This window comes from Salvelinus sp. IW2-2015, linkage group LG19 (assembly GCF_002910315.2).
Source record: "Salvelinus sp. IW2-2015 linkage group LG19, ASM291031v2, whole genome shotgun sequence".
Taxonomy (NCBI): domain Eukaryota; kingdom Metazoa; phylum Chordata; class Actinopteri; order Salmoniformes; family Salmonidae; genus Salvelinus; species Salvelinus sp. IW2-2015.
Genome location: NC_036859.1, coordinates 13,780,976 through 13,808,690, shown reverse-complemented (window position 1 = coordinate 13,808,690; position 27,715 = coordinate 13,780,976). Strand labels below are relative to the sequence as shown.

The following is a 27,715-nucleotide window of genomic DNA, read 5'->3' as shown; positions in this document are numbered from 1 at the left end:
CTCCTGATTTTATATGATATTGATAGTCAACGAGCACAAACACTGTTTTATATCAAAGGGACTATGCTCTCAGAATAAATGTTTTATAGTATAGTTTTCAATTGGTTTACTGTCATCATAATGTGTGTCCACATGCGCTTCAATAATCGTCAACAGTCAGAGTGACAATACTGCAATATTACAGCTTTAGCATGTGTTATAACATACATTCTCAGTCCATGTGATTTACCTGGACAATCGTTCTGGTGCTTGTCTGCATTTGGGGCTCTCCTCTTGAGGTTTGGAGACTTTCACTGCAGCAGCAATGGGGCAGCCTGAGAGACTGGAGGAGGAATAGAAGGAAATCAAACCCATTAGTCCGACATTGAACCTGTCTATGTACAGTTTGTCATTTTTAATAGGTTAGTCCTGCAGGCTGTACCTCCGGTGGGTGCTACGATTGCTGTTTACATGGCCTCTTCCTGTGCACCCGGGAGTAGGACACTTGAGGACGTTTTCATGCATGGCCAGGACTGGGGACAGACAGGAGAGGAGAGGGCCAGTAGGTGAAACAGTAGGGTTAGTAGAAGGAGAGCTGTACTGTACATCAGTGGTGAATATACTGCATCAGTGGTGACATCATTTAGAGTAGGCATAGGAGTCATAGGAGTGCCAAGAGTTAACATAATTAACAGACATGAGAAGACAGGAAAATAATCAAGTTGAAAACTATACGCATACATTCTGCTTGTTCATTTCTTGATAATTTTATTCAATTAACACATTGCTTATGTACTGACATCAGAAAGAAACCATGGTTATAGTGCACAGATCCTTTGAAGACACAAGCATCTCTAACTAGCACTGTTCCCATTGTCAGTGGACTGTGTGTTGGTTGCATAATATAAATACCTTAGTGGAAATAAGACTATAACAAAAAAGCGCAGATATTTTTTCATAAAACATTGTCATTGTTGGAGTTCCACTTGGTATCCTTGGAAACTTTTATTTTCTGTACATATTTTCCAATTAGTTTGCAGGTTTTGTCTATTTATTTTTTGAATACAGAGTTAGTAACCCCTTTGATTTGCAAACACTGCCTCTGGTCTAAGAGCAAATGCTTTCATATTGAACAAAATGTAATTGCTTTTTATGTTCCTTTTGTAACATCAGTGTTTAATGTTGGATGTTTATTATGTTACATTGAAATGACTAAATCACAGCCAATAAAAAAAGCCTTTTCAATATTCAGAAATTAGAAGTAAACTCCAAGTTCCTATGTGACAACAAGTATTATTTTTCTATTTGCATGATTCTATAAATGGAAAATGTAGAGATGCCCTTCAATCAAAGAGTTTCTGCACCTACAGATCTTAATTTGACCACCTTGTTGCAGGAAATGTTAAACTTGCAGTGCATTTGAGGTYCAAAAATGCATCTGTAATTTCCAMTTTCAAATTTCAGACTTGATTTTCCCTTACAAAAAATGCATCAACCCCTACAAACATGGCCTTCATTATAATCCACATAATAATCCACATGTCCTGTTGTTCCAGGATTATTGTCCTGCTGTAGCAAACTGGCTCAAATTAAGATCCTACATCTGTATTTGATTCATGATTTCCTTCGAACATCAGAACTTATTTCATGATTGATAACAACATCTCATTCTATTTTATTCTATATGTGTACATGCTTGTGTATGTATGATGTATACAGCAGGTGTCTATGTGAGTGACTTACTCTCTGGGGGAACTCTGACTTTGTGGGGACAGCCAGACAGACTCCGGTGGTGGGGGTACAAACCAGTGACATGGCCAGTTCCGTCACACCCAGGGGTGGGACACCTAATATCCTTCTTGTCTGGCCGTGGAGAGTCTGGGAGGAGACAAACAGCAGGAAATCTTTGATTTATACGTAAACATTCACATATGTCACACATACTGTACATAGGCATACATAACGACACCTTTAAGAATGTTGCAGTATCATTCTTAACATGCTTTATAACCTTCCTTACCACACAAACAAAGAGTAGAACAAAGGTAATAGTTAATTAAAAAGTATTTTGGAAATATTGTCTTAGCTAATGAACCTAATTTAATTTGATTCAACTTGTAGAGGTTTTCTTGCATGAATGTTCCTCGAAAATGTATTTTAAGTGAGATTCTGGGAATTGCTAAGTGGAAACGCACTTAAATACTGAAGCTACAGTGCTATAGATATACAGTAGCTACATAGAAACATACAGATTGCAGGACAGTATCATGCAAAGAGCTAGACACTTTTTGCAAAATGCTTCTTTTAATCTGTAATTTTAGTTAAGGCTTCCAGTTCAACACAGGGCATTCATTTCTTAATGCCCATCCATCGAAAGATTACATCTGGGATTACACATTAGGCTTCAGTCATTTGAAGAATCAGTGGAAAACATGAGGGGTACTTTGGGTGGATTTAAGAGTTATGGTCATGGTTAAATATCCAGTTGATTCCTATCAAAATCCAATTTTCTGAGTAGTAGCAATTCCATCAGAAGATTTTTTTATATTTTTTTATTTTCGTCTGTTTTGTCTATTACTTCATTTGTTGCCAAAATGTTTTTTGTACTTAAGAGGATTTTTACCCTCCTCCTCCCTCCGATTTCACCCTCGGAATATGGTTATTTTATTATTTTTATGTTTCGAAGAGCCTCATTATTAAAATCACAAGAGGTCTGATACGTACTAGATAAACATGCATAATCATGTCTGCTGCGTACTTATTTTATGCCCACAACTCTTCATTTCAATAAGTGCAATATTCACTGCATGTAGTTCTATTGTGCTCAAGTTTCCGAAATAGTACCCAAACAAAAACAGAGAAAGGGCTTAAAGAAAAGGGTCTTCTCTGTCTTCACGTTGATAAAACCTGTTGTGAAAAAAACATAAACCTGATAAAATAGCAACAAATCTTGAATTGACAAAGAAATAAGACATATTCAAATCTATTATCCATACCTTTGCATCCATGATAGCTCACCCTGGAGTTTACATCCAGTAGCCTTTGGTGCCTCCTCTCATTGGTCATCTGCTCCAGTAGGAACCTGTCCATCTCCCTGTAGGCATTGTGGATGACATGCCTCTGCTCTGACTGCAGGACCATGGCCTGCTCCAGGAGGCTCAGGTTCACCCTCCCTCTGTCCCTGTCTCTGTCTCCTCTGTCTCGGTCCATCTCCAGGCCCAGCGGTCTCTCCATCTCTTGCAGGCCCAGCGCCCAGGCCTCCAGCTGGGGAGGCCTCTCCACCTCTGGCTCCCCCTCACTGTCCTCCTCACTGGGGTAGAGCCGCAGGGCCCCTGCCTGGAAGGGGCCTACTCTGCCCATGTTGTACGCCCTCAGGTCCGAGTCAGGATTTTTGTCTCTCATGTGTTGGTGGCCGTTCCTGCCCAATGGGTGTCCTTCTCCGGTGGTGGCTTTAGAGGGGCTGTTGATGCAGCCGTTGGTGCCATTCACCCTAGCAGAATGAGACAGGGACAGAGACTCCCACTCGGCTTTCCGGCTGTCCCCGTATGGGCTTTTACGTGGCGAGGAACTGCAAGTCATACTYATCCTGTCCTGACTTTGGTCTTCTTCTTCCTCTTCTTCTTGGTTTCGTTCCTCCACCTCTTCATCTTCCAGAGTTTCCGAGGCGGCAACCTCCTCATGGAGAGAGTCATCAGTCACCACTTCAGACCATCCAAAGGAATCATGGGGTTTTGTTATTGAGTCCTGGCAGCCATTTATGTTGGGCACTTCATTAAGCGTACCTTGGCAACCATCTAAGAAACAAAGTAGGAGCAAAGAGAATAAAWAATTATGCTGTCAGTTTTGAATCAATTGTTCATGTTAAGGCCATGCTTTTCTGAGAACATTTGGCTGGGCAGAGAGAGTAACAATTTGTATGTCCCCATTTGAGCTTAGTTCGAATGTTTAGCAGAGACATTGAACGCACATTTCATGACAGTTTCCATATCTTGAAAACGCATGTCTTGTAGTTTTAAATGACTGTTAAGAGGATTGACAAATCAAATATGTAATGAAAATAATAATAGTATGGACAGGACAGCAACTGCAAGATTATGCTGCAATTCCTCAAGTACGTCAGAGATAATACATGAGACACTTATTTTGGCTAGTTGAACATGAAACCTAGAGATAAAGAAAAAGATTGTCTTCATCTTCTTTAAAATCTCCAATCAGAATACAACAACTTGATATGGATTAAGACGGACCAGATTATGACAGAGATTTAGCCTACATCGCTTATGACACTGAACATCAGTTTTAAGTAGTTATTAAGGTGTAAGCTAAGCAGGGCTTTATGATTTTTAGATATTAACATGTAGTCGTTCGCATACAACTAATTTAAGAAACCATATTTATATGTAAGCATAAGAACCAAGAAAGTGGTGAAAATGTCAGTAAAAAWATATAAAATAAACATTCCATTGGTTTCCTCTTCCTTTCCTTTCTTAAATTTTTTTTTTTTTCAATATGTCATTATGTGGAGTGCACATGGTAATTTATTTTTATATTGATTCTTTACTAAACATTTTTAAAAGAAAGCTTTTAAATTGTTTATCAGTGGACATTTTTATTGACATATCAAAATGTTTAATGTATCCCAAGACTGTGAGTAATGGTAAAATATTTGAGAATTCATTTTCTGGTTTCCAGCTTAGTCAATTTAAGTGGAACTGACAGGAAAGCTAGGCCTCTTAGTTCCCCAAAATGCATTTTAAATGACACTTTATTTTAGTAACACCCATGATTATATCAATATTAACTCATGGTCAATGATTAACAATGGCAAGCTATCATCTAGATTGATTCAATAAAATCTCTTTTGATCCTCCAAATCATTTAAACTTATATTCTGTGCTAAAGCTCTTTGGTGAGGCCATACGGGTTTTTACTTCATAAATCATAAGTAGGCTGTACTGTACTGAGTAGATCTATCCTCTTAAGTGGCTAGACGTCATGGACCAAACTAAAAGTAGCCCACGGAGAATGGAATGAGAGGGATCCAATAGGTTGATGATAGATTTGGGAATCATTGAGGATGCATATAGGCTACGTAGGCTTGTAAGTGGATTCCGCTGAGGATAATATAGACATGATCAAACAGATACAACTCGTCATTATAGTCAGGCCACAGTACAAAACATAATCCCACAAAAAAGAAAAGCTGCTAAATGCAGGAAGTGTTATCTGGAAACGGACCTCTGGCAAAAAAAAAGAAACTGGCTTTTGTTTTGAAGCATATGATTTTAGGTTGTGCAAATGTAGGTACATGTACTGAATATAATACAGGACAGGTCAAAACATTCCAGCAGCAGAGCAAGAAGTTGAATGAAATAGACTTGATGAAACTCCTTTTTAGATGCAACCCCACAAAATATCAAACTGGATTTTGCAACGCAAAACGTGGCTAATAATCTCTTTGTTGTTAGAGACATTTCCTTCTAAACAGAGGCATACAAATAGCAGCCTGGCCAAAGAATAAAAGTCAGTTATGCTTAGCTACAATTAGCAGAGCAGACAAAAAAAATGACTTCTTTTTGTCCAGATGGATGACACACAGTGAGAGAAGTGCAGTAGAAAAGAGACTGCACTTGGATCCCTCCTGTGGTTTGTGTATTGGAACAGGTGAACAGTTTGTACTCCAGAATAGCCATTACCGGCGCTCTGCAGCAGGGTTGGAGCTTGGCTGGAGTTGAACGCAATGCGGCTCGACCAAATGAGAGGCTTATTTTTCCCTCTTTTCGTTATGAAATGCAGATATGAACAGTATCCCACTGTTACATTCTTATTGCTTGTTCTATCCACTTGAACTGTCACAACCCTTTCACATAAAATAGCCCCAGACCAGATTGTGACAAAATTATATTTACAAATGTATGTAGATCTATGTTAACCACCCAATGTGCAGTCATTTGTTTGTGTTGCCTGACTTTTGATACATGTTCACTGTATTTTATAGGGCTTGCTGTTGGCAAGGGCCCTATTTTGATTTTTWAAAATATACACTTTTCTTGATTAAAGGTTATATTGCAGTAGAAAAGTAGTGGTGACTGAATACAGACACATAAAAGCTCTGCTTGAAACGCAAACAGACCATGAGAGGGAGGTATATGAACAAAGAAAGTTATCAGAGGGGGGAAAAAACGGATGGCAAAGCTAGTGCAAAAAGGGTTACGATAATTGTAATGTTATATGAACCCCAGAAACAAATAAATTCCATTTCCAATGAATCTGCACAATTCATTGAGCTACTCTCTTGGTCCATTTAACTACCCACATGTGTACTATAATGAGCTGTAGACATTATGCCTAATTATGTATATTTGGACTGTGTTAGAGGGCCTAACAAAAGCTTTCGAAGGGGACAATTACGTTTGTTGCTTAGTTACATCGTTAAAAATATACCAAATAAGTGCAGATTATAGTGGGTGAGAATGCATGTGTAAACCATGGATATTGTGGCCAAAATGCTCAAAATTCAATTCATTAGGAAGTAGAAATGTTTTGCTTTTGGAGGGGGACAATGTTTTTAAATGAAATAAACACAAATATTTCCTTATGTCATTGAGTACGTAGCTTGGTCTTAGTATCTCCTGACAAATGAGCACCAATGTATTCTATTGTATTGTATCAGTGACATTGGTTTTATAAGAACATGTTTAGGCAATGCCAATGTCCTCCTTCAGAAGGGGAGCTGGTTCTAAGATGAAACATCAGCTTGTGTTAATAATCAATCAATGAAGTGTGTATTCTACACTCAACTAAACCAACTTTACAAACAGCAACAGATGAGATTCAAAACAGAAGGGCCTCAAGCAAACACGATCATAATGTTCCAATTCTCAGTGTTTTCAACCTATTTTTTAATGGCTTTTCCCGAAAAACCAAACACATCAGACAAAAAGAAATGAGAAGTCCGAAATCTGGCCTCATCAAAAAAGTGGGGAAAAGCCATGCCAAAAAAATCATGAAAGATAAACTTCAATCTGAGGATGTGAGACAGACACAACTTATGTAGACCCAGCAGTGTCGTCTTTCACTTCCAGTACATAATGACTATGGGGTCTGGCTGATGCCGGGCCCTAAAAGGCAATAGAGAGGGACGGAAATATGAATGCAACAGATGGGATTTTAAAATTCAGCGTCAATTGTTCATCAAAACAGACAAAACAACAGGACATCTGTCTACCTGCTGGAGTGTCAATGTTCCTCAGCTCTTCTTTGTCCTGTGCCTGTGCCAGGTCCTCGTTCTCCTCCTCGCAGCACGCCTCGCTGGGGCTGTAGTGGCGGGGCCTCATCAGGAGAGACTTTCTCTTGTTGACGGGGGCGCCCTGCACCCCTTCCTGGGCGAGTCTTTTCCTAGCAGCCATAGACCCATATGGGCTGTTGTGGGGGGATGGATGAATAAAAAGAGCAACGGGGTCAACAAAGTGCCATAGCCATTACTGGAGTTCATCTGAAAACTTTGAACTGAAAGTGAACCTAAAATGTAACATTGTCAGTTTATTCGCCAATTGTATTTTCGCGGGACTCAGAAAGTACAAGTGTCATTTGTAGCTAGAGTGAAAAAAAGGTCAACATTAGGTTGAAGAAACTGTATTTAGCTGAGATGATGAACGAACCACCCAAAAATACCATTAAAAAATGATGTACGTAGAAGCAGTGAAGAGCTATGGGGACAAATTTAATTATAACCATTATTATCAAGATAAGAGCATGGCCAGCATCCCACATCTACTAACAAAGGATGCCTATTTCACTCTGTATGTAAGGACATAGAAACCCGGGGTGAGTTAGAGGATATCTGTAAGAGTTTATTTTCAAATAGAGGTCATGAACCCTTACCCGGGAGCCTGGGTGATGCATTCAACTGGAACTGGAAACAGAAGCAGAAGCAGAGGTATGTCAGGTAAATAGTCATGTTCACATTTCCTCGATGGAGTGACTCAGGCTCTGCATCTGTCTACTTGGGAAACAAAATCCTGATCAAGGCTACTGATCTAGTAGCTCCACCTTTTGGATAACCAGTCGGGAAGCAACACTCTGGCCTACTACTGTACACTCTTGGTAGTGGGGTGTTCGCCTAGCATGAATTTGGAGCGTACTCTAGCAGATTATCTCTAAAAAAGAGTTAGTGTTACTTGTCAAAACATGTGTTGCTATATTTAAATGTTTTACTATTTTATTTTWAAAAAAGCTTTCTAATATGAACAAAATTATCGCAAAGATTCCCTTTATATTGATAACAAATCCACTCCCCCAATCCACTGTAGATCATCCTCCTGTCAGCTTTGACAACATGATCTGAAAAGGCAAATCGATTTTCCCAGAGGGCCATGCAGCAACGATGCAAATCTCATTCAGAGGTCCACCGTATTCCCATGAAGCACAACTCCATAATACATTTTCCAGATGTAGTAATGGCTCTGGTGCCACCAACCAGACTTCAGAGGCTTGGAAAACTAGCATAATGGCATCGCCTGTCTAGAGGTTTTCAATCACACTATATATATGCACTCCTTAACTAATTTGAGCCACTGTTCCAATTTGGTGAAGTAATTCTCCATCTGAGTAATGTAATGGCAATGCAGTGCTCTTCAAATTGGTAAGATCATTYGTAAAATTGACAGTTGTAAAGTTGGATTGTTGAACTGATATCCCCCTAGACCCCAGAGCTTTATAAGTGGAATATGTGTGAATAGCTGAAGCGCTCGGTTACTGCTATTGATGTGCTTCCCTGAACATGGTAAGAGTTGTTGAAGCTACTCACCTTTGCCACCGTTGCATGTTTGAAGTGTGTTATCCTCTCCTTCTGAATCCATCTGTAAATAAAGAACACACTATGTATCATTATGCATGTAACGCTCATTTCTATCAAAATACAGATTCTGTAAATATTGRCAACTGGGACTGAAATAATGATGTTAACATTTTATCAGCAGATGCTGGATCCATTTAATGTTTGAGAGCCCTTGACGTCAGTGGTTGAAGTTTCTTTGAAATGAATTTGACCGTTCCTATCAACAAAAGCCTATATTTCCCAGAACATTGATGTAGTTACCTGCAAATTATCTGTGGCATTTAATCGGTGTAGAGTCACGAAAACACATGTAGCATGTAAAAGCAAAATACCAAGCTAAGGTGAAGTTAAAACAAAACAAAAAAACTTTGAGGTGTGAAAAATGTAATAATGCAAAATAATGACATTAAAGTGCAGGTGGTAGCATACAGACAGACAGTAGTGTGTTTAGACCAAAATAGTTGTTAAAATCCATCCACTCTCCCTCGCCACCATACGTGTGGATCCCAAATAAAACCTATTAAACGTAATTATTCCTGGCTGATGGCGGTGTATAGTGGTCACAGGCCAGTGAAATCTGTGAGTCACAGGATACGCTGTTACTTTTCCTGGTAATGGGAAACATGACTCCTCTCTCTGGTTTGCTGTTGTGATTGAAGGCACTGACCTGTCATACATTTATAATAGGGGAGCAGGTGTGGCAGTGATGAACCTTAATTTCCTTTAATAAACCTTTTATGTGCCACACTCTTAATACCACGCCGGGCCCTCGGAGGACCTGCTCATAATAGGTTCATTACTTTTGATTACTAGGGGCCCTATTGAAACAAACAACTACCCAAACACTATAGATGACATTCTGTAACAACTAATGTACCTGATTAGTTCATTACACTTTTTCCAAACAGACACACACATGCAGACAGACAACTCACTCGTTTTGTAAGCATTTATAGATGCTGTATATGTGCTACAGTGTCTACAGTAATACAAATACATTTCAAATTCAGATAGCGTAATTGCTGTATTAATTTCACAGGTTGACAAATATTTACAAATGATGCACCTCTGTATTATCGAGAAGCAACACTCACATTATGTAAATCGACTTGTTTTAAACAATATTTCATAATTTAAGCTCTTGTACAAGAACATTTGATACCTTATTTATGCTCTGTACATGAAACATTTGGATTCCTCTTTCTTACAAGTCAAGCCACAATATCATGTTTTATGAAAACACTAAAAGCGTTATGGTAAAAAGTATTGAATATACTAATGCTCCTATCTACATTAGATCCCCGATGACCTTGGTTCTGACACTGAGGAGTACATACAGAATTTCACTGATCATTTGTCAGTAGATCATTCTTTTACAAATGCAGTCAATATGTTTGTGAGAGTGTTCAATGATGTACTGTACTCCTTCAAATGTGTCTATTAAACGAACTGTATTATCTGAGGGGAGACGAAGGAACCGATCGAACCTTTTATGTTCAAGCATTATAGTTTCTGCTTCATGAGCAGCACAAAGGTTCTGAGAGGGTATATAGAGGATGTGCTTTTGGCACCCATTTGACAACAGCTATCCTTGGTCCTTAAACTCAAAGCTGTATAGCTGTATCTAATTCTGCAGAGGAGGAATCGGAGTAGAAAACTCGTGCAGACAGGGAGAGAACACATGACGTTCAAAGAGAATTTACATGGGCAGTACAAATAGATACACGCTACTCAAATAAGGACTTGTTTGTATTTAATATTTACTACACTCTCATGCTGTGATTTGTTTGTGTCATATATTCCTGACATGCCACAAAACTGTATGACATTATAAATGATGATGGCTCTTTGGTGGTCATTGGTCAATACAAAATATGTCCCGTTTCTTCACTGTTGACAGTGTGATCAAAGTATTTTTAAAGAGACTATCCTTCAACAAAGCTGCCCGGACATTGTTATGGTTGCAGCTAGCCAATTTGGACTCGTAAACTGGGAGGCATGGTAACCTTCAGCCTACCTTAAACCTTAAGTAAGATACATTACTTATTAGTTAAGTGCTGTGGTATAACGACAAAGCAGCACACTCAGCGAAGCTAGCTACACGTCCCTGCATATGTAAAACAATATCTGAGTCTGTGATTTCACAGGGGTCAAAAGGGCGTTGACATGACACTGCTAAACATGCTGCTCATTCCAAAACATCCTGGCTACCACTTCCAATAGCCTTAGAAATACACAACTATATCCGTTCACAGGTAAAGTGAATTGGTAAAATATAATAATTTTTTTTCAGGACATCCACGAGCAGCATGCTATAATATCCAAATGTATGTTACCTGAACCTATTACTAGAAAATATATACTGAATAAAATGTAAACGCAACATGTAAAGTGTTGGGCCCATGTTTCATGAGCTGAAATAAAAAAATCCCAGAAATGTTCAATACGCACAAAAAGCTTATTTTTCTCAAATGTTGTGCACACATTTGTTTACATCCCTGTTATCTTGGCATTATCTTTGCCAAGATAATCCATCCACCTGATAGGTGTGGCATATCAAGAAGCTGTGTGGCATATCAAGAAGCTGATTAAAAAGCATGATCATTACACATGTGCACCTTGTGCTGGGGACAATAAAAGTCCACTTTTGTCACACAACACAATGCCACAGATGTCTCAAGTTTTGAGGGAGCGTGCAATTGGCATGCTGACTGCAGGAATGTCCACCAGAGCTGTTGCCAGATAATTTAATCTTCATTTCTCTACCATAAGCTGCCTCCAACGTCGTTTTGGAGAATTTTGCAGTAAGTCCAACCGACCACGTATAACCATGCCAGCCCAGGACCTCCACATCCAGCTTCATCACCTGCAGGATCATCTAGGAGTGGGCGGGGAGTATTTCTGTCTGTAACAAAACCCTTTTGTGGGGAAAACCTCATTTTGATTGGGCTAAGCCCTCTCAGAACCACCAAAGACTGTGCCCCTGCCCAGTCATGTGAAATCCATAGATTAGCACCTAATTCATTTATTTCAATTGACTGATTTCCTTACATGAACTGTAACTCAGTAAAATCTTTGAAATTGTTGCATGTTGCAATTATATTTTTGTTCAGTATATATACAAATATATTATTAGGCCTACCTTTGTTTGCAGTTTTCTGGGCAATATATATGACGTGCTGCAAGGTCCACGCAGTCCACCTTGGTTGATGTGTGCACAATTGTTGACTTGTTTCAGGATGTGAGTGAGAAATTCATTCTCTGTAAAAACAAATATATATATATTTAAGCAACAAGGCATGAGGGGGTGTGGTATATGACCAATATACCACGGCTAAGGGCTGTTCTTAGGCACGATGCAAAGCGGAGCATTCAGGGCTCAAACCACCCAGTTTATAAATATATATATRTATATAAATGTATATCTTTCATGCAAAATAAATAAATAAAAGGATAAAACATAAAGTGGAGTGGAAAGATACAACTTTAGAACTGTTGTGAGTTAACTCACCGAAATGCAATATTTTCAATTTTGTTTAGTATCAACTTACCATAGTATATTTAAGCAATAAGGAATGATGGGTGTGGTGTCAGGCCAATTTACCATGACTAAGGGCTGTTCTTATGCACGACGCAACACAGAGTGCCTGGATACAGCCCTTAGTAGTGGTATATTGGCCATATATCACAAACCCCCGAGGTGCCTTATTGCTATTATAAACTGGTTAAAAAAGTAATTAGAGCAGTAAATATAAGTGTTTTGTCATACGTGTGATATACAGTCTGATATACCACGGATGTCAGCCAATCAGTATTCAGGGCTCAAACCACCCAGTTTATAATGGATAATGAATTACCGATAATGATCATACTATTCCAAGCCTCACTGCTAGCTAAAGGTTTCTGGTCATGATAGACATATATGGTGAGTAACATGCAGTCAGTCTGAGATGGTGGGGAGCAGGAAACATGATAATACCTCACATTGTGGAATGAAGGAACAAGATGCAAATTGATTGCTTGACAGAGATTGAGCACAGTCTAATTAATACAAAACATCCAAGAGGGAAAACAAGGATGAACACAATGAGTACATTAAGCCTCTTCACTTCACAGATCTTATTACCAGAATTATTTATTTCTGTTAGCTTTGAAAAAAAAAGAAGGAAAAACAGAAAACATCATCTTAATTAAGGCACTCAGAGCATTTCCCCTCTGGAAAACAAAAGGGGGGACTCTGGGAGACATTAGCATAAGAAAAAAGAGACTCACTACTATTTGAGGCAGGTCGGTGGGTTTGTCATCTTCTGAGTCATATTCCTGCCCCTCCCAACAAAARTAGACAAATAACGTCTTGCTCTCGGAGGACTATTTGCCCATGTGTGGGGCAGATTTCTCTGGGGATACTGAGTTGCCTAATGCCTGATGCTCAGGGTTTCKATGTGATTCTCTATGTGCTAATCTGGCTGCTTTGCTTGCTGTCCTTGGGCCCAGCCCAATCCCCATCCTAACCCCATCTGCTACCTTTCCCACCACAGAGGAGAGGAGAGAATGGGACTGACTGACTGGGACTGGGACTGGGAGAGGAGAGGGCTTCTCAGTCCAAGCAGTCATGAATAACCATGGCCTCATCCACTGTTTGGAGAGGAGTTGAATGGGGACCGCTTATCCATTGGATATGTTACTTAGGATCCAACTGTGGTTTCCCCCTGCTCTAATCAAAGGGAGGTGAATAATATATCATAAATGCAATCAAGCCTATATTGTTCATAATTATTGTTCACCATTGCTGTACATACTACAAGTGGGAAATATACATATGATTACAGATATGAGGTTATTTGCTTGAATTCAACTTCAAAAGGTTAGCCATTGACAGGGCAATGCAGTTTTTCACATATTGTTGATATTGAAGGAACCACCACTGTTGCCACTTATGCTACTATCTACAATGACTACTACTACTTACTACGACTAGGATTACTACTATTGTGGTTGATTACTAAGACACTAATGGTACACCTGTACGTCGCCTACACAAGTGGTGTTGTTACTATTTTGGCCCATCCCAACAACTGCTGTACTGCTACTGATCCAACTAATAGGGATATTCATGAGTACAATAATCATCATCATTGACCTTGAGTCATTGAAATGTCCCCTTGTTCCCAGCTTATCCCTGCACTTGGGACACCCTCGTGTAATTAACATAGGCACTATTGTGATAAAGTAAAACTAAGTCAATGACACTGGCGGCAAATCATTTAAAAACCAATACAACCTTACAGTTGTGCAAGTAATATTTCAAAGACCATGAAAATTAATTACATTGTTTACATTTTCTTCAGATTGGGGCAGAGGCAAGATGATAGCTAGGCAAATGAGATTACACCGAATAAGATGTTTAAAATGTCAGCTCCCTAACACTCACCCAACCAACTGTTATGATTAGATTACACTTTTAACATAATTACTGTCTAAAGCTGTGTGTGGAGACAATGCATAAATAACGAAAGAGAGCTCTATCTGAACCGATACCTATCCTTTTTTTCCTCGCTGAGCCTTTTCTCTTAACCTTTCCTCAGCAGTATCATTTTGAATTATGGGGATGGGTAGATGCTCTGCACAAGGTCACTGTCTGTTCAGTTCCCCCCCCCTCCCTCCCTCCTGTTTTTGTTTCCTCTTCCAGAGGCAGACTATACGAACGAAGGGTTAAAACTGGAATGGATTTAATTATGGAATGAATGGAATTATAATGCGCCTGCAGCAAGTTTTCCTCCTTATTTATTAAAGCAGCTGATGGGCCAGGTTTGATGAGCCACTTCTGGCATAATTGAGTCATCACACAAAGAGGGTTCATCGCATTCAGAGTGGTTTTATCAGCAGCAAACAGACCTGATTACTGGCAATTACACTCTGATCTATGGGAAGGAGAAAAAAAGGCGAAATGTGCGGTGTAACTTCTGTGATTATAGTTTATCCCAGGAAAAAATGTCACATTCATTTTACATGCTAAGTGTTTTCTTTTTCTGCATAATAAAGAGCAAACGGCAAGAGATATCACAATTTACTTTAATATTTCCTTGTAATGAATGTCTACGTGTATATGGCAAACTGATCATAATTGTACATGTAACATGGGTTTTTGTTATCCTCCACTGTGCTTTGAATCAGCAATATGTAAAGTGTTTTTTTTAACAGAAAAAAGGTACGCTTTACAATAATGGTGGTCGCTTGTGTGCAGACAGTGATATAAACCTTGTCAGTGGAGAGCCAAATTGAAACGTTATATGATGGTAAGGAACACAGAACTCCTTTCACCACCTTTCATTGACATGCAAATGAATTCATAGTGAGTTAATCAAGCCCTGCTCAGAGACTATTTTGATAAACAAGTTTTTGAAAAAAGGATTTTCTATTTGCAGTGCTGTGACCAGGCAGCCATCAGATGCCCTCTGCCTAAAAAGCTAGCAGCTGGACATTAGAATAATAGCTAAGAGACGTTTTAGGAGGGGGAGGGTGAAAGAGAGGAAGGGGGGGGTCTCTGATTTTCCTATTCATATCAAAGCCGGCCTTTAGAATGATAGAGACATTCTCTTTTAGATTTCATACAGATGCATTTTATAAACTCTTGAGAAAAATAGGGTAATGTTTCTATAAAATGCGGTATCTCATATTCGTTCCATATTAACAGACGTTAATAGATGTTTAATTATTGGTGACTTTCATATGATTCAGAACCAATAAAGATATGATTGATCTAAAAACAAATGACCTCGTGAGAAACAGCTCTGTGACAACACCTGCAATTTTACTGAAAATTGTCTTAAGGACTATAGAAGTTCAAAGTATCATACACAGTAGTAGTCTTTGTAACGCTCCAAACTCATCCCATCAAAAAATCCTCACAGTATACCTCTTCCATTGAAAGATTGTATATTCAATACCATGACAAGATGACAGAAGAATGTAGAAAGTAGAAAAAGTCAAAACAGTAGAGAAAACTGTGGACAGTGACAGCAAGTAGGATAAAGAAGCTAAGCCAGGTACATGTAAGGTACAAATGCAGGATATTCATTTCAGCCAGTTTGCTCTAGCAGGAAAATAATCCTGCAGCAACAGGAAATGTGAATTATTATGTATATTATAATAAATGGATATATTTGTAGGGGTTGATAGATTTTTTGTTAGCGCAAATCAACTCTGAAACTTCAGAGATAGAAATTACAAACTTTAGGAGCCTTTTTAAAACTCAAATACACAACAAGTTAGCATTTTCTGCTGTGGGGGACAATTCTCAGCAATAAAAGAGCAGTCAAATGCAGATCCTACATCTTTATGGAAGAAGCCATACCTGACTTGCCTAATTCCCCACTATTTTACTAATTGATGAATGTAATATACACTTCAATGAGGAGAGAGAGAGAGATGGAGAGAGAGAGAGAGAGAGAGAGAGAGAGAGAGAGAGAGAGAGAGAAGAAGAGAAACCGTATGAACAATCGCCAAATTGTAGAACACCAATCCATTCACATAAATAAAGTAAAAGGGAGACAGAATATCTTCTGATCAGTGGACTTTCACTTTTTACACATCTATTTCCTCATAGAGGGGCGCTTCCAGACTTCTAAAAGACACTGAGACAAAATCTTGAAGACAACTGTGATTTCAGACATAACAGTCTCTCATGCAACCATCTTGGCCGCTAAGCAAAGTGTTTGTGTCTAATGCCAAATTAGTACTTTTATACAAAATTGGCTTCTTTCTTATCACTTCCCCAAGACTGAGAAGCTTCAATAAAGAGAGTGAGGCTCCCCAGAATTTTTAACAGACAATTAGGAGCCTGGCTGGCCGGCCACTATTGCTTCAATGATTTGTTATGATGGCATAACTACAGGGGAAACTCGTTATTGGAGCCAGCTAGCAAGACACCCCATAAAAGAGTCAGACGGTGACACCTGCGCTGAGGTGATTTATAAATCTTGTAATCACTTTCCAAAGTCATCCCAAAGCCTTCCCTTTTCAATTGAGCTAATCTGGACCAGGACCACACAGTCATCGTGGCACAAAGTTCAGATTGGTTCTTCTTCTTCCGCCATCAGAGAGCCAATTTCAGGTGTTTTTTTTTTACTACATTTGGGGCACCTTTGTAGTTATATTATTCTATGAAATATGGCTTTTTAGATGATTTGCAATTATCAAATATCAATCTGAATCAGAACAGAAATTTGGAAAATTCAAAAACAGCAGATTGCTTTGTTTTGTGGAATGGTTGGCTACCATGCTAGCTATAACTACCAAGATAAATAATACTCCAAATGAAATGTAGCCTACATTACAGSATTGTACCCATTTCGTTTCTTTTCCAAGGCACAATGCATTTTTGAAATCATCAGTGAAGATAGATTTTTCAAAACACTAACACAGACTAATTCATTGACAGGTGTTTTGGGGGAAAGAAGTTCCAGCCCGGGTGTCTGTCATCACTACAAAGTAATCCTGGCCATTGTTCCTGCCCAAGGAGACCCTTTTCACGCAGGAGGGTTGCCTGAATGCTACCAGGTGGTCGGCAATTTGGAGAAACGTAGTAACCGTTCAAGCTAATCCCCTTGCCACAAAAGGCAGGTCTCCCATGTCTAGAGGCCTTAGGGTTTAAGGGAAAAGTTTACATAGTACACACACACACACACAGACACACACACACACACATGCACCCTATACACACATGCATCCACACCATACACAAACACACACACTGTACACAGTGTTTGTGTGTCTGAAAGGAGCCAGGCAGTGCTGTAGCCTGATTCCTAATCAGATTGCGCTGAAGTGAACAGCTCGCATGGCAGCTGTAGTTTTCCCAGGGTTAATTACCTTTCACTGCTCTCTAAACAAGTCAGCTGTTCCTGTCATTAAACAACTCCACTCTATCTCTGCTCCTCTGTCCTGCCCTGTCCTGTCCTCCACACATACACAATCACACACACATATACCAAAACACATGTATACGCGAATAGACACACACACACACACACACACCACACACACACACACACACACACACACCACACACACACACACACACACACACACACACACACACACCACACACACACACAACACACAAACACACACACACACACACACACACACACACAACACACCACACAACACACACACACACACACACACACCAACAGAAACTCTATCCATGTCTTCTCTTCCTGCACTGCCACTCACATCCAACAATGTTCTGGATATGGACCCAAAAAAGACTTGTCACTTTACTAATGAAGAGGTGGAGTCAACGGCTGTTAAAATAGAGGCCATTATCCTTTACTTTCAGCTCCAAACATGTATTTATGTTCATGCAGATGGGATGCTGAATTGGGATGCTGAATTGGGATGCTGAATACTAACCCCTCACCTGTCAAAGGGGGATAATACCAATCTGTCAAGGTCTCATGTTATCTGGCTCCAACTCTTACTAAGTGAGTATATACATTTATAAAGTAAATTATCCCAATAAACACAGACACAACCCACATACACATGGGCAGGTGAGCAGACGCGCACACACATACACACACACAGTTTGTGTGTGTTCAGCTCTACTCTCTGATATAGCTGTGCTGTCATAAATTCTGAAAAATCTCCCAGCTCACTGAGCTCCATGGCTCAGGATGTTGGGGAGTTTTAAGTGATTTTTGCCACTGTGTGATCCCCTGGCCACCTGGATTACAAACTCTAGTCCTTTAACTCATGCCAGTATAATTCCGTGTTAACTCGGATTTACCTCTGGCATATGAATTCTCAGTCTGCATAAGCTTTGTTTGGAATGAGTAGTAAGTTAAAAGTATTGTATCCCTTATGGAGATGCCTTATTGTAAAATTCTTATTTTGCTAGAAAAAATGCATAATGCTTATAAAAGCAATTTAGTTATTCTAATGGAGAAAATGAATACAATAGTTTCCATTGACCATTTCACAAATATTGTTCAAAACCAGGAATTACTACAATACCTTCATCCAGTTAAATGCCCGTAACTATGGCAATGTACACATCGGTGTGTGGTGCAGTCAAAGTATACAAGTTGGTAATGTGTACTGTTAGCCAGGCTGTTTTTGAAGTTTATCATGCTTAATATCATGGTTATCGAAGCGATGCGTGATATAAAAATATGTCTGGAGCAGCCCTAGAGGATCTGAATGAAGTATTATCCAACATCTATACAATCTCCTCAAACACACACACACACACACACACACACACACACACACACACACAACAAACACACACACACACACACACACAACACACACAACACACACACACCACACAACACACACACACACACACACACACACACACACACACACACACAACACAGCACACACACACACACACACACTTCTGGGATAGAAGAGTTAAGCCCTGACTATAGTATTTTGTACTTAAAAGGTTAGCAGGGCTGTTTTAGAGTTTGGACCAAGCTTGCCAGATCAGCAGATGGTCCATGATTATGATTATATGCATCAATAAAATGAATAATCTTTAACAAATGTAAATTTGACTTAACTCCAGGGTTTTAAAAAAAAGATGGACTTTAACCCACTTTGCAGTCTGCCGGCCATGCATGATATTTTGATACACTTAAATGATGTAGGATACATAATATACTGACATATATGTTAACCAACCTAAAACTGTAGAGAATACTACTGATACTGTCCCGTGAGCATAGGACAAAGTCTAAGCCAGAAATAAGTTTAAGTCAGAAAAAAAAACTTTATGGACATGAACTGAATACRTAGAAAGATATTTAGTAACTTTGTAATATTAAGAAATAGCCAAAAAGAATGCACTGAAATACACTACCATGTCCCCTTTAAAACAACCTATAAAACTTTTATTTTCAGCACTTGGACAGCGCTCTAAAAGACTGAAAGCACACTTGAGTTTGACCAGAGGAGTCACGAAGAAACTACCATGATGTAATGGATGGGGTTCCTAGCGTGTCAAGTCACAGTAAGGAAGCAAGCAAGGAGAGGAAACGGTCTCAACTTAATGTGGTAGCTGGGTCTCGTCCTCTATCACATCAGCCAATATGTCTGGAAGTGAAAGTCTCTTTAGAAGCTACGCTAACCTTTCATGAATCTACTAATCTGTTGAGAGCATTATTTACTCTGAAACTGAAAGCTCTGCATTCACAAAACAGACACAGATATACTCACTCACTCACTCACTCACTCACTCACTCACACTCTCACACGTAGATACACAGACACACAGACACGAACATTTCCGACAGGACATAATTGTTAGCCTGACTTACCATGCCCCTTTTAGCCTTTGTTTTGCCTTTCATAGTAACATCAAGGAGGTGATGGTATTGAAGGAAATCGGAGTGGGGTGGGTGGGTAGCCAGGCTAGTCCAGTGTGACGCTGCCGCGTGGTGTGTGTGTGTGTGTGTGTGTGCGGGGACACTGTGATATTCAACGGAGCAGCTAAGCTTTTTTTGTAGCCTTTGTGTCATTCACTTAACAACCAATCTCATTAGCTGGCAGGCTACAATGGGCTGAATTATTTTCTGTGTAAATACACCACATGGTGACCCTCAAGGTAAGACCTCTGAAGGTCTTTTTAATCACATAAAAGATGGAATCCCCCCCAAAAATCAATGACCAAAAGAATGAACAGATTGCCCCTAAAAAAAGAACTGAATAAAACATTGTGTGGAAGATATTCAGTTTTAGGTGTGAGGTAGACAATTTCTGGTTTAAACGATCATATCATGACATGGTTTTATGTATTTAGACACATATGGTTATAATTATATGTTGATGAAGTTCAGCATATTTAAGTATGTACAGTATGTATGTACAGTATGTGTGTATGTACTGTATGTATCTATGAATCTATGTGTATCTATGTATAGATCTGTGTATGTATCTATTGATTTATGTAGCTATCTATATACACGATCTATGTATGTGTCCATGTATGTAATGTATCTTTGTATCTGTGCTTTGGTTTTTTAAAAGTTTTTTTTTAACATTGCACTTTATATAATGACTGTATAAGCTGTTACAACATTCAATTTTGATTCAAATTTAAATTGAGTCCAAAACTTTTAATTCTCAAGTAGCTTACAAATCATTGACATTTTTTTTAAAGAAATATGAAGTGAAACCATAAGACAATAAATTGTCAAAAAGACAAAAAGGCTGGACATTTTTGATAATGTTCTACACATTTTGCTTTTCTTTTAGCGATTTCACTGATGCTGTGTTTCTAGAGCAGCAGACCTATAATTCCTTGCAAAATGAATTATTGTAAGTACTTGCAGTCATGACAGCTGTCTATAAGCATCAGGGACGTGTCTATTGGCCAACTTGACCCTTGTTAGAAAACAAAACAAAACACAAAAAGAGAATAGTGCCTGGGACTGCCGTGCAGGGTCACTGGAGATTTTCCAGACAAACACAGAACAGGGGAGGGGAGGGGGTAAGAATAAAAAGGACAGGCTCAGAATCTCATTTTAACAGACCGCACACAATCTGGGCTCCCACAGAACTATCTCTGCCTGACCGCTTTCTATTTATCCCTTATCAGTGTTTACCAACCGCTAGTTTTCTTTCATTCACACTGTGAGGCAGTTCTCTTACTATCAGTCAACAGCTGACACCGTGGAACAGCCTCAAAGGCAAGAGGAAGGGATCAAAACTAAACCAAAGCTGTTTAAACAATACAACAGAGGAAATAAATTCATAAATCCTAATTCTTCCCAACCCACAAGGGTACAAGCAGATCCTTTATAGTTAGGCCAACAAACAAAACCGCAGCCAATGAGGTAACATTACAATCAAGGTAATGTTAAAATATATTTTGAATAAAAAAGAGCGGAAACAAATCCCATGTAATTTTAATTAGGGACATCGCTTATAGCTCCAACATGTCAAGCATACAAAACCAATCACTAAAAACGATACATTTTACATTTATTCTCTTTTAAAAATAATACTACCTGTTCACTTTTCAGTTAATTTATTTCTAGATAGATCATATATGAATATATCAAATGATCTGAGTTAGGTTATACAACATTTATAATATCAAAGTTTTATATAGTATTTCAATATTTCGTATTTATCACTAAATACTTATCTCATAGTCCGCATCAGGAAATATCTAGCAACTGCTACTTCACAGCCAGGAATAAATGTATAGTCTATCCCACTCAGATCCACAAGAGCATTTTAAACATATATAGCCTTAAGTACATTGATCTTCAGAGGATTAGTGCTTTATCATTATACAGAATCCATTATATATACTTAAACCATTGTGGGTTTTATATTAATTTGATATAGCCAAAGCACAAATATGGGTTACTAAACATCATATTGGCTGAAATCCTATACATATAGATCTATAAGAAGACCTACATGACAATAAAACAGAGGCAGTGCCTTCAAAAAGTATTCACACCCATTTACTTTYCCCACATTTTGTTGTGTTACAGCCTGAATTTAAAAGGGATTAATTTGAGATGTTGTGGCACTGACCTACACACAATACCCCATAATGTCAAAATGGAATTATGTTTTTAGAAATGTTTAACAGTTCATAAAAATGTGAAAGCTGAAATGTCATGAGTCAATAAGTATTCAACCCCTTTCTTATGGAAAGCCTAAATAAGTTCAGGAGGAAAATGTTCTTAACAAGTAATTAAGTTGTATGGACTTGCTCTGTGTGCAATKATAGTGTTTAACATGATTTATGAATGACTACCTCATCTCTGTACCCCACACATACAATTATCTGTTAGGTCCTTCAGTCAAGCAGTGAATTTCAAACACAGATTCAACCACAAAGACCAAGGCGGCTTTCCAGTGCCTTGCAAAGGGCACCTACAGTATTGGTAAATGGGTCAAAAATAAAAAAGCAGACATTGAATATCCCTTTGAGCATGGTGAAGTTATTAATTCAACTTTGGATTGTGCATCAATACACCCAGTCACTACAAAGATACAGGCATCCTTCCTAACTCAGTTGCCGGAGAGAAGGGAAACCGCTCAGAGATTTCACCATGAAGCCAATGGTGACTTTGAAACAGTTACAGAGTTGAATGGCTGTGATAGGGGAAAACTGAGGATGCATAAACAACATTGCAGTTCCTCCACAATACTAACCTAAATGAAAGAGTGAAAAGAACGAAMCCTGTACAGAATAAAAATATTCCAAAACATGCATCCTGTTTGCAATTAGGCACTAAAGTAAAACTGGAAAAAATGTGGCAACGATATGAGCTTTATGTCCTGAATACAAAGCGTTATGTTTGGGGCAAATCCAACACATCACCTCACTGAGTACCACTCTTTATATTTTCAAGCATGGTGGTGACTGCATCATGTTAGGAGTATGCTTGTCATCTGCAAGGACTAGGGAGTTTTTTGGGGATAAAATAAACGGAATAGAGCCAAGCACAGGCAAAATCCTAGAGGAAAACCAGGTTAAGTCTGCTTTCCAACAGATATTGGGAGACTAATTCTCCGTTCAGCAGGATAATAACCTAAAAGGCCAAATATACACTTGAGTTGCTTACCAAGATGACATTGAATGTTGCAGGGTGGCCTGGTAACAGTTTTGACTTAAATCGGCTTTCAAATCTATGGCAAGACTTGAAAATGGCTCTCTAGCAATGATCAACAACCAACTTGATAGAGCTTGAATAATTTAAAAATAATAATGTGCAAATATTGTACAATCCAGGTGTGCAAAGCACTTAGAGACTTACCCAGAAAGATTCACAGCTGTAATCGCTGCCAAAGGTGATTCTAACATGTATTGACTCAGGCGTGTGAATACTTATGTAAATTAGATATTTCTGTATTTCATTTTCAATACATTTGCAAAAATGTCTAAAAACAGGTTTTCACTTTTTCATTATGGTGTATTGTGTGTAGATGGGTGTGAAAAATAATCTATTTAATCAATTTTGAATTCAGGCTGTAAGAAAACAAAATGTGGAATAAGTCAAGGGGTATGAATACTTTCTGAAAGCTGAAAAATACAATTTTGGTGTGAATATCAGTTTGGCCCAAAACCAACCACATGCAGCAAAAAGGTTAATTCAGCATTGTTATAACAAATACATACTGCTGTTGTACATTTGGGATTTCAAATTCATTCCCAATCATACACGAATAGAACAGTTTTTGTGGAATTCTGTTCAAAAGTTAAGTAATTAATTGCATTTATCCTTTCACCAGCTGCTCAACAGCAGATGGAACATTTCTGAAACCTTGCTGAATTAAATCCACATAATTCATTTTCATGGATTAACTAAGTGAAGTTTGATTGTGGAAAAACAGGTAACAAAATATATGTTGGATGGACACTGAACGCTGAGCATTTTCTGCAATTATTTTATACTGTAACTATTTTCTGCCTGCAGTGTTTCACAGTGCTCAACAGTTACTTTCTCTATATTTGACTTGCTCTTCAATCTAATTTTTGAAAGGTAAAGTGTGCTCTTGTCTTGAATAACTATTTGAATCTATTTGTTGAGTTATGGAGAGATTTGTCGAGTGCAAAGTGACAAAGTTAACAAGTCACAGGAGGGCACTTGATATCCCATAGAACAATCAATGTACCGTCATAGAACTCAACTTAGCAAGCTTTTCACAAAGAAAAAAACGATATGCAGCAGTGGAGTTTGTCATTTCACCTCCCCCTCTGGACAACAAAGTCGTTACTCTCTAGGTACCATGGACAGCTCCTGTTGTCATACAGGAGTGCGGGCAGATCTAACATTACCCTATTATGTAGCAACTGACTTGCTTGGAGCAGGAAGGGGGCTTCATAAAGTACAGCAAGAGTGTAGAGGGGAGATTACTGTTTACACTACAATACCATATCATYCGGAATCTTTGTGTTGTTGTAGCTGTGGTATTGCAAGAGCATGTAAAGAGACTATATGATCATGGTCTCAGTGGTTTGTCTCAGTTATTACATGTCTCTAACTAGTTTTATTGGACATACCTAACTTGAAAATAATTATTATATATGACATGGCGTAATGGTCTGTATACCTCATTGCCTTTTTAAAATATCACAGGTCAAATGGGATTCAGGGATTTGAAGTTGATAAATAGATCATTTTGTTGTTTGTTTTATTTAGTATGGTTTTTCAATAACAGGATACAAAATGTAATATTTGAGAGGTCTGTTCTAAACTGTTCCAACAGGAACATGTTGTTTAAATGACAAGCTGGAATGTTTTTTTTATTCTGCATGCTTACTTAAGCTTAACAAAACAACGTAAGGTGCAAATAGAAAACTACACAAACAAATATACACATTTTTACATCTTAAAAAAGAAGCTGACGCAAATTTACTGACTACTTTAAGGATTTTAATCCAATTAAAGTCTTCTAACCCGCACAACACGTTACGCCTGTATGTTAATTTAATCATGTGTACTAAGCAAAGGCCTGGAAAAAATCCTGAGCTGCACTAGTTGTGTGTTTCTCAATACACAACGCACTTATCAACCCACCACTTGTCTTGATAAAATCCCTACCTACAGTATGTTATGAAAAATGCATTAATTTTCTTCCAAATTATCCCTTAAAATATTCTCCTAGCTTTGCCCTTCCAAGGCACAGTCCTAAGTCTATTGATAGTTACCGGTAAATGATCAACTTTGCAACATCCATCCTTCCTACTAAATCAACAGTTTCCCTGGAGACCTTGGAGTACTGTGTCTCTTCAGAGTTTGTTCAAGTGTAAGGTATGGACCATGTATGCCACCGCAAAGTCTCAATGAACACGTATCACCGACTATAATACAACATTTAGAATACAACAGGATTCCAACAAACATTCATTCAACTTTTGTCTTAGGTTACCGTCGTATAAAGTCCTGCTGTACATAAGCTGAGTCTAAAGCCTAAATAAAATGTAAGAAACGGTTTCAACAACAAACTCCCATGTTACCGGAAGGCTAAGTCAAAGTTGAAGTGCATTACGGCTCGATAGTCGTGTGTACAGCTGTCACTGCGAAAGCCGTCCAGCACAACCTGACAATGCTTTGTCTCTACACACATTACTAACATGCGTTCTTCTAAGACCGTAGCTTATACTCTAGCTAAATTAAACACACAGCATTTGTGTAGACAGCATCTAATTTTATCTGGATGATAAAAAATAGGTCATACTTCTTAAAAACCAGTTTGAGCCATATAATCTCCCCTCTAACAGTCGGAGACCTGAGCAGAAGCTGTTTTCCACTAGGTTTTCTAAGAACACAGAACCATCCTGTGTTTAGCAGAAAAATACTTTCTTGAAGTGCACAATGTATATTATTTGTGTATTCATATCGTAAAACTAGTCATAGCAAACTCATTTAACACATTAGTAGTCATCTGTCAAATAGCTTTAAGCATGTGCATTAACTGTAAAACAGTCATAGACGGTATATAGCCCTAACAGCTTTTGATGAAGTCATATGACAGCGTCAAACATCAAGAGGGTAAAAACGCTCGTCTTTCACATGCACTCACAGTCTACGATTGATGTCAATGACAAAAACAACTGACCACCAACACCAGCATAACCACTACATTATTATTATGGAAAATAATTTGACACAAACCTACTTCTATGATCCAGAAAGTTTGATTTCCCCCCAGTCGCTTGATGGCCGAGCTGGTGCTGTGTCTTTGAAAGGTAGTCCCCAGGAATATGACATACTGTGCCTTTGACAGCCTGGAGATAAGCACCTGCGTTCGGGTCCCTTTTTACGTCACACCTCCCCATTCACAGCCCTTCAATATGATGCACATTTGCACATCAACAGCAGACAACCCCCTCCTCATTCTACTCCCACATCCGCAAACACACAAACAGGCGCACCAAGGAGGCAGATGCAGGCGTTAGCCCTCCACACACACAGTACACTACACACAATCACACACCACACACACACGCACGCACACACACACACACTGATTTATCTTCATATTTTTTTTCTCCTTTTTAATTTCCACCCCTTATATTAATGCTTCTAAAACTTTCACTTGCTTTGTCATAGGACTGAGTGGGGCATATGCTCTCCCAAGCTTCCCATATATCACTCATCATGCAAATGAGCGGGAATGTCACTCCTCGGCAGCAGATGGCCAGGGATGATAACAATGGCTCAACAGACGAGTTTCAATGTCTGCGACTTTATCGCTACGGCAACAACAACCAAAGTATGTCATGAAAGCCTTGTCTGTTAATTTGATTTTTTTCCCCCCTTCTGTATCTTAGTACCTGTCTGTCTTTTTTTTTCTTCTCCTATTTGAATGAATGAATACCCCTTTTGTCCTAGACCTTTTCTGTTACCGGAGAGGACTAGCTATCAGTAAAAGGCAGGGACCTGGAAGTGATGTTTGGTGACTAAGGAAGGAAGGCTAGCTGCTGCATAGCAGATATTTAAGTAATTCGGTGTAATTCCTCCCTGTAGGCCATGTTAGCCTCCTGAGTTAGCTCTGTCTCTTATACACATCTAGATGTGTATAAGAGACAGAAGGAAGGAAGGCTAGCTGCTGCATAGCAGATATTTAAGTAATTCGGTGTAATTCCTCCCTGTAGGCCCTGTCTCTTATACACATCTAGATGTGTATAAGAGACAGCCATAGCAGAGAGTAAACAGTGGAAGCGTTTAGCAAACAGGGCCAGATTACAATGACAAAAGGAAGCCACACTTCTGGGTGGAGCCTGGGGCGGGAGGGGAGGGGCAGGAAGCAGGGCGGGGGGAGGGGGGTTAGTATGGGGGTACGGGGCCGTAGCTTAGCCTTTCAAATAAGTGATACCCGTAAGGGGCCTCTTAGAGATGCAAGCATCCC

At 38.9% G+C, this 27,715-nt stretch overlaps 1 protein-coding gene across 7 annotated transcripts in view; it reads right to left on the bottom strand.

Moving 5' to 3' along the window:
• The window catches only part of LOC111979349 (suppression of tumorigenicity 18 protein-like), a 41,055-nt gene extending 14,268 nt beyond the window's left edge, over nucleotides 1-26,787 (bottom strand). For 3 of the 7 annotated variants that reach the window (XM_024009831.2, XM_024009833.2, XM_024009834.2), the window contains exons 1-9: nucleotides 26,483-26,787; nucleotides 11,961-12,079; nucleotides 8,789-8,840; nucleotides 7,864-7,894; nucleotides 7,208-7,401; nucleotides 2,976-3,773; nucleotides 1,723-1,857; nucleotides 422-512; nucleotides 230-322 (exon numbers count right to left, since the gene is read on the bottom strand). In XM_024009831.2, coding sequence (XP_023865599.1) covers nucleotides 230-322; nucleotides 422-512; nucleotides 1,723-1,857; nucleotides 2,976-3,773; nucleotides 7,208-7,401; nucleotides 7,864-7,894; nucleotides 8,789-8,840; nucleotides 11,961-12,079; nucleotides 26,483-26,642 — 1,673 coding nt within the window. In that variant the 5' untranslated portion in view covers nucleotides 26,643-26,787. Of the gene's footprint in view, nucleotides 1-229; nucleotides 323-421; nucleotides 513-1,722; nucleotides 1,858-2,975; nucleotides 3,774-7,207; nucleotides 7,402-7,863; nucleotides 7,895-8,788; nucleotides 8,841-11,960; nucleotides 12,080-20,151; nucleotides 20,296-26,478 lie in introns of those variants that run through there. The other 4 variants (XM_024009832.2, XM_024009836.2, XM_024009839.2 and 1 more) reach the window with 4 other exon arrangements.
• Between the last annotated feature and the right edge of the window lie 928 nt (nucleotides 26,788-27,715).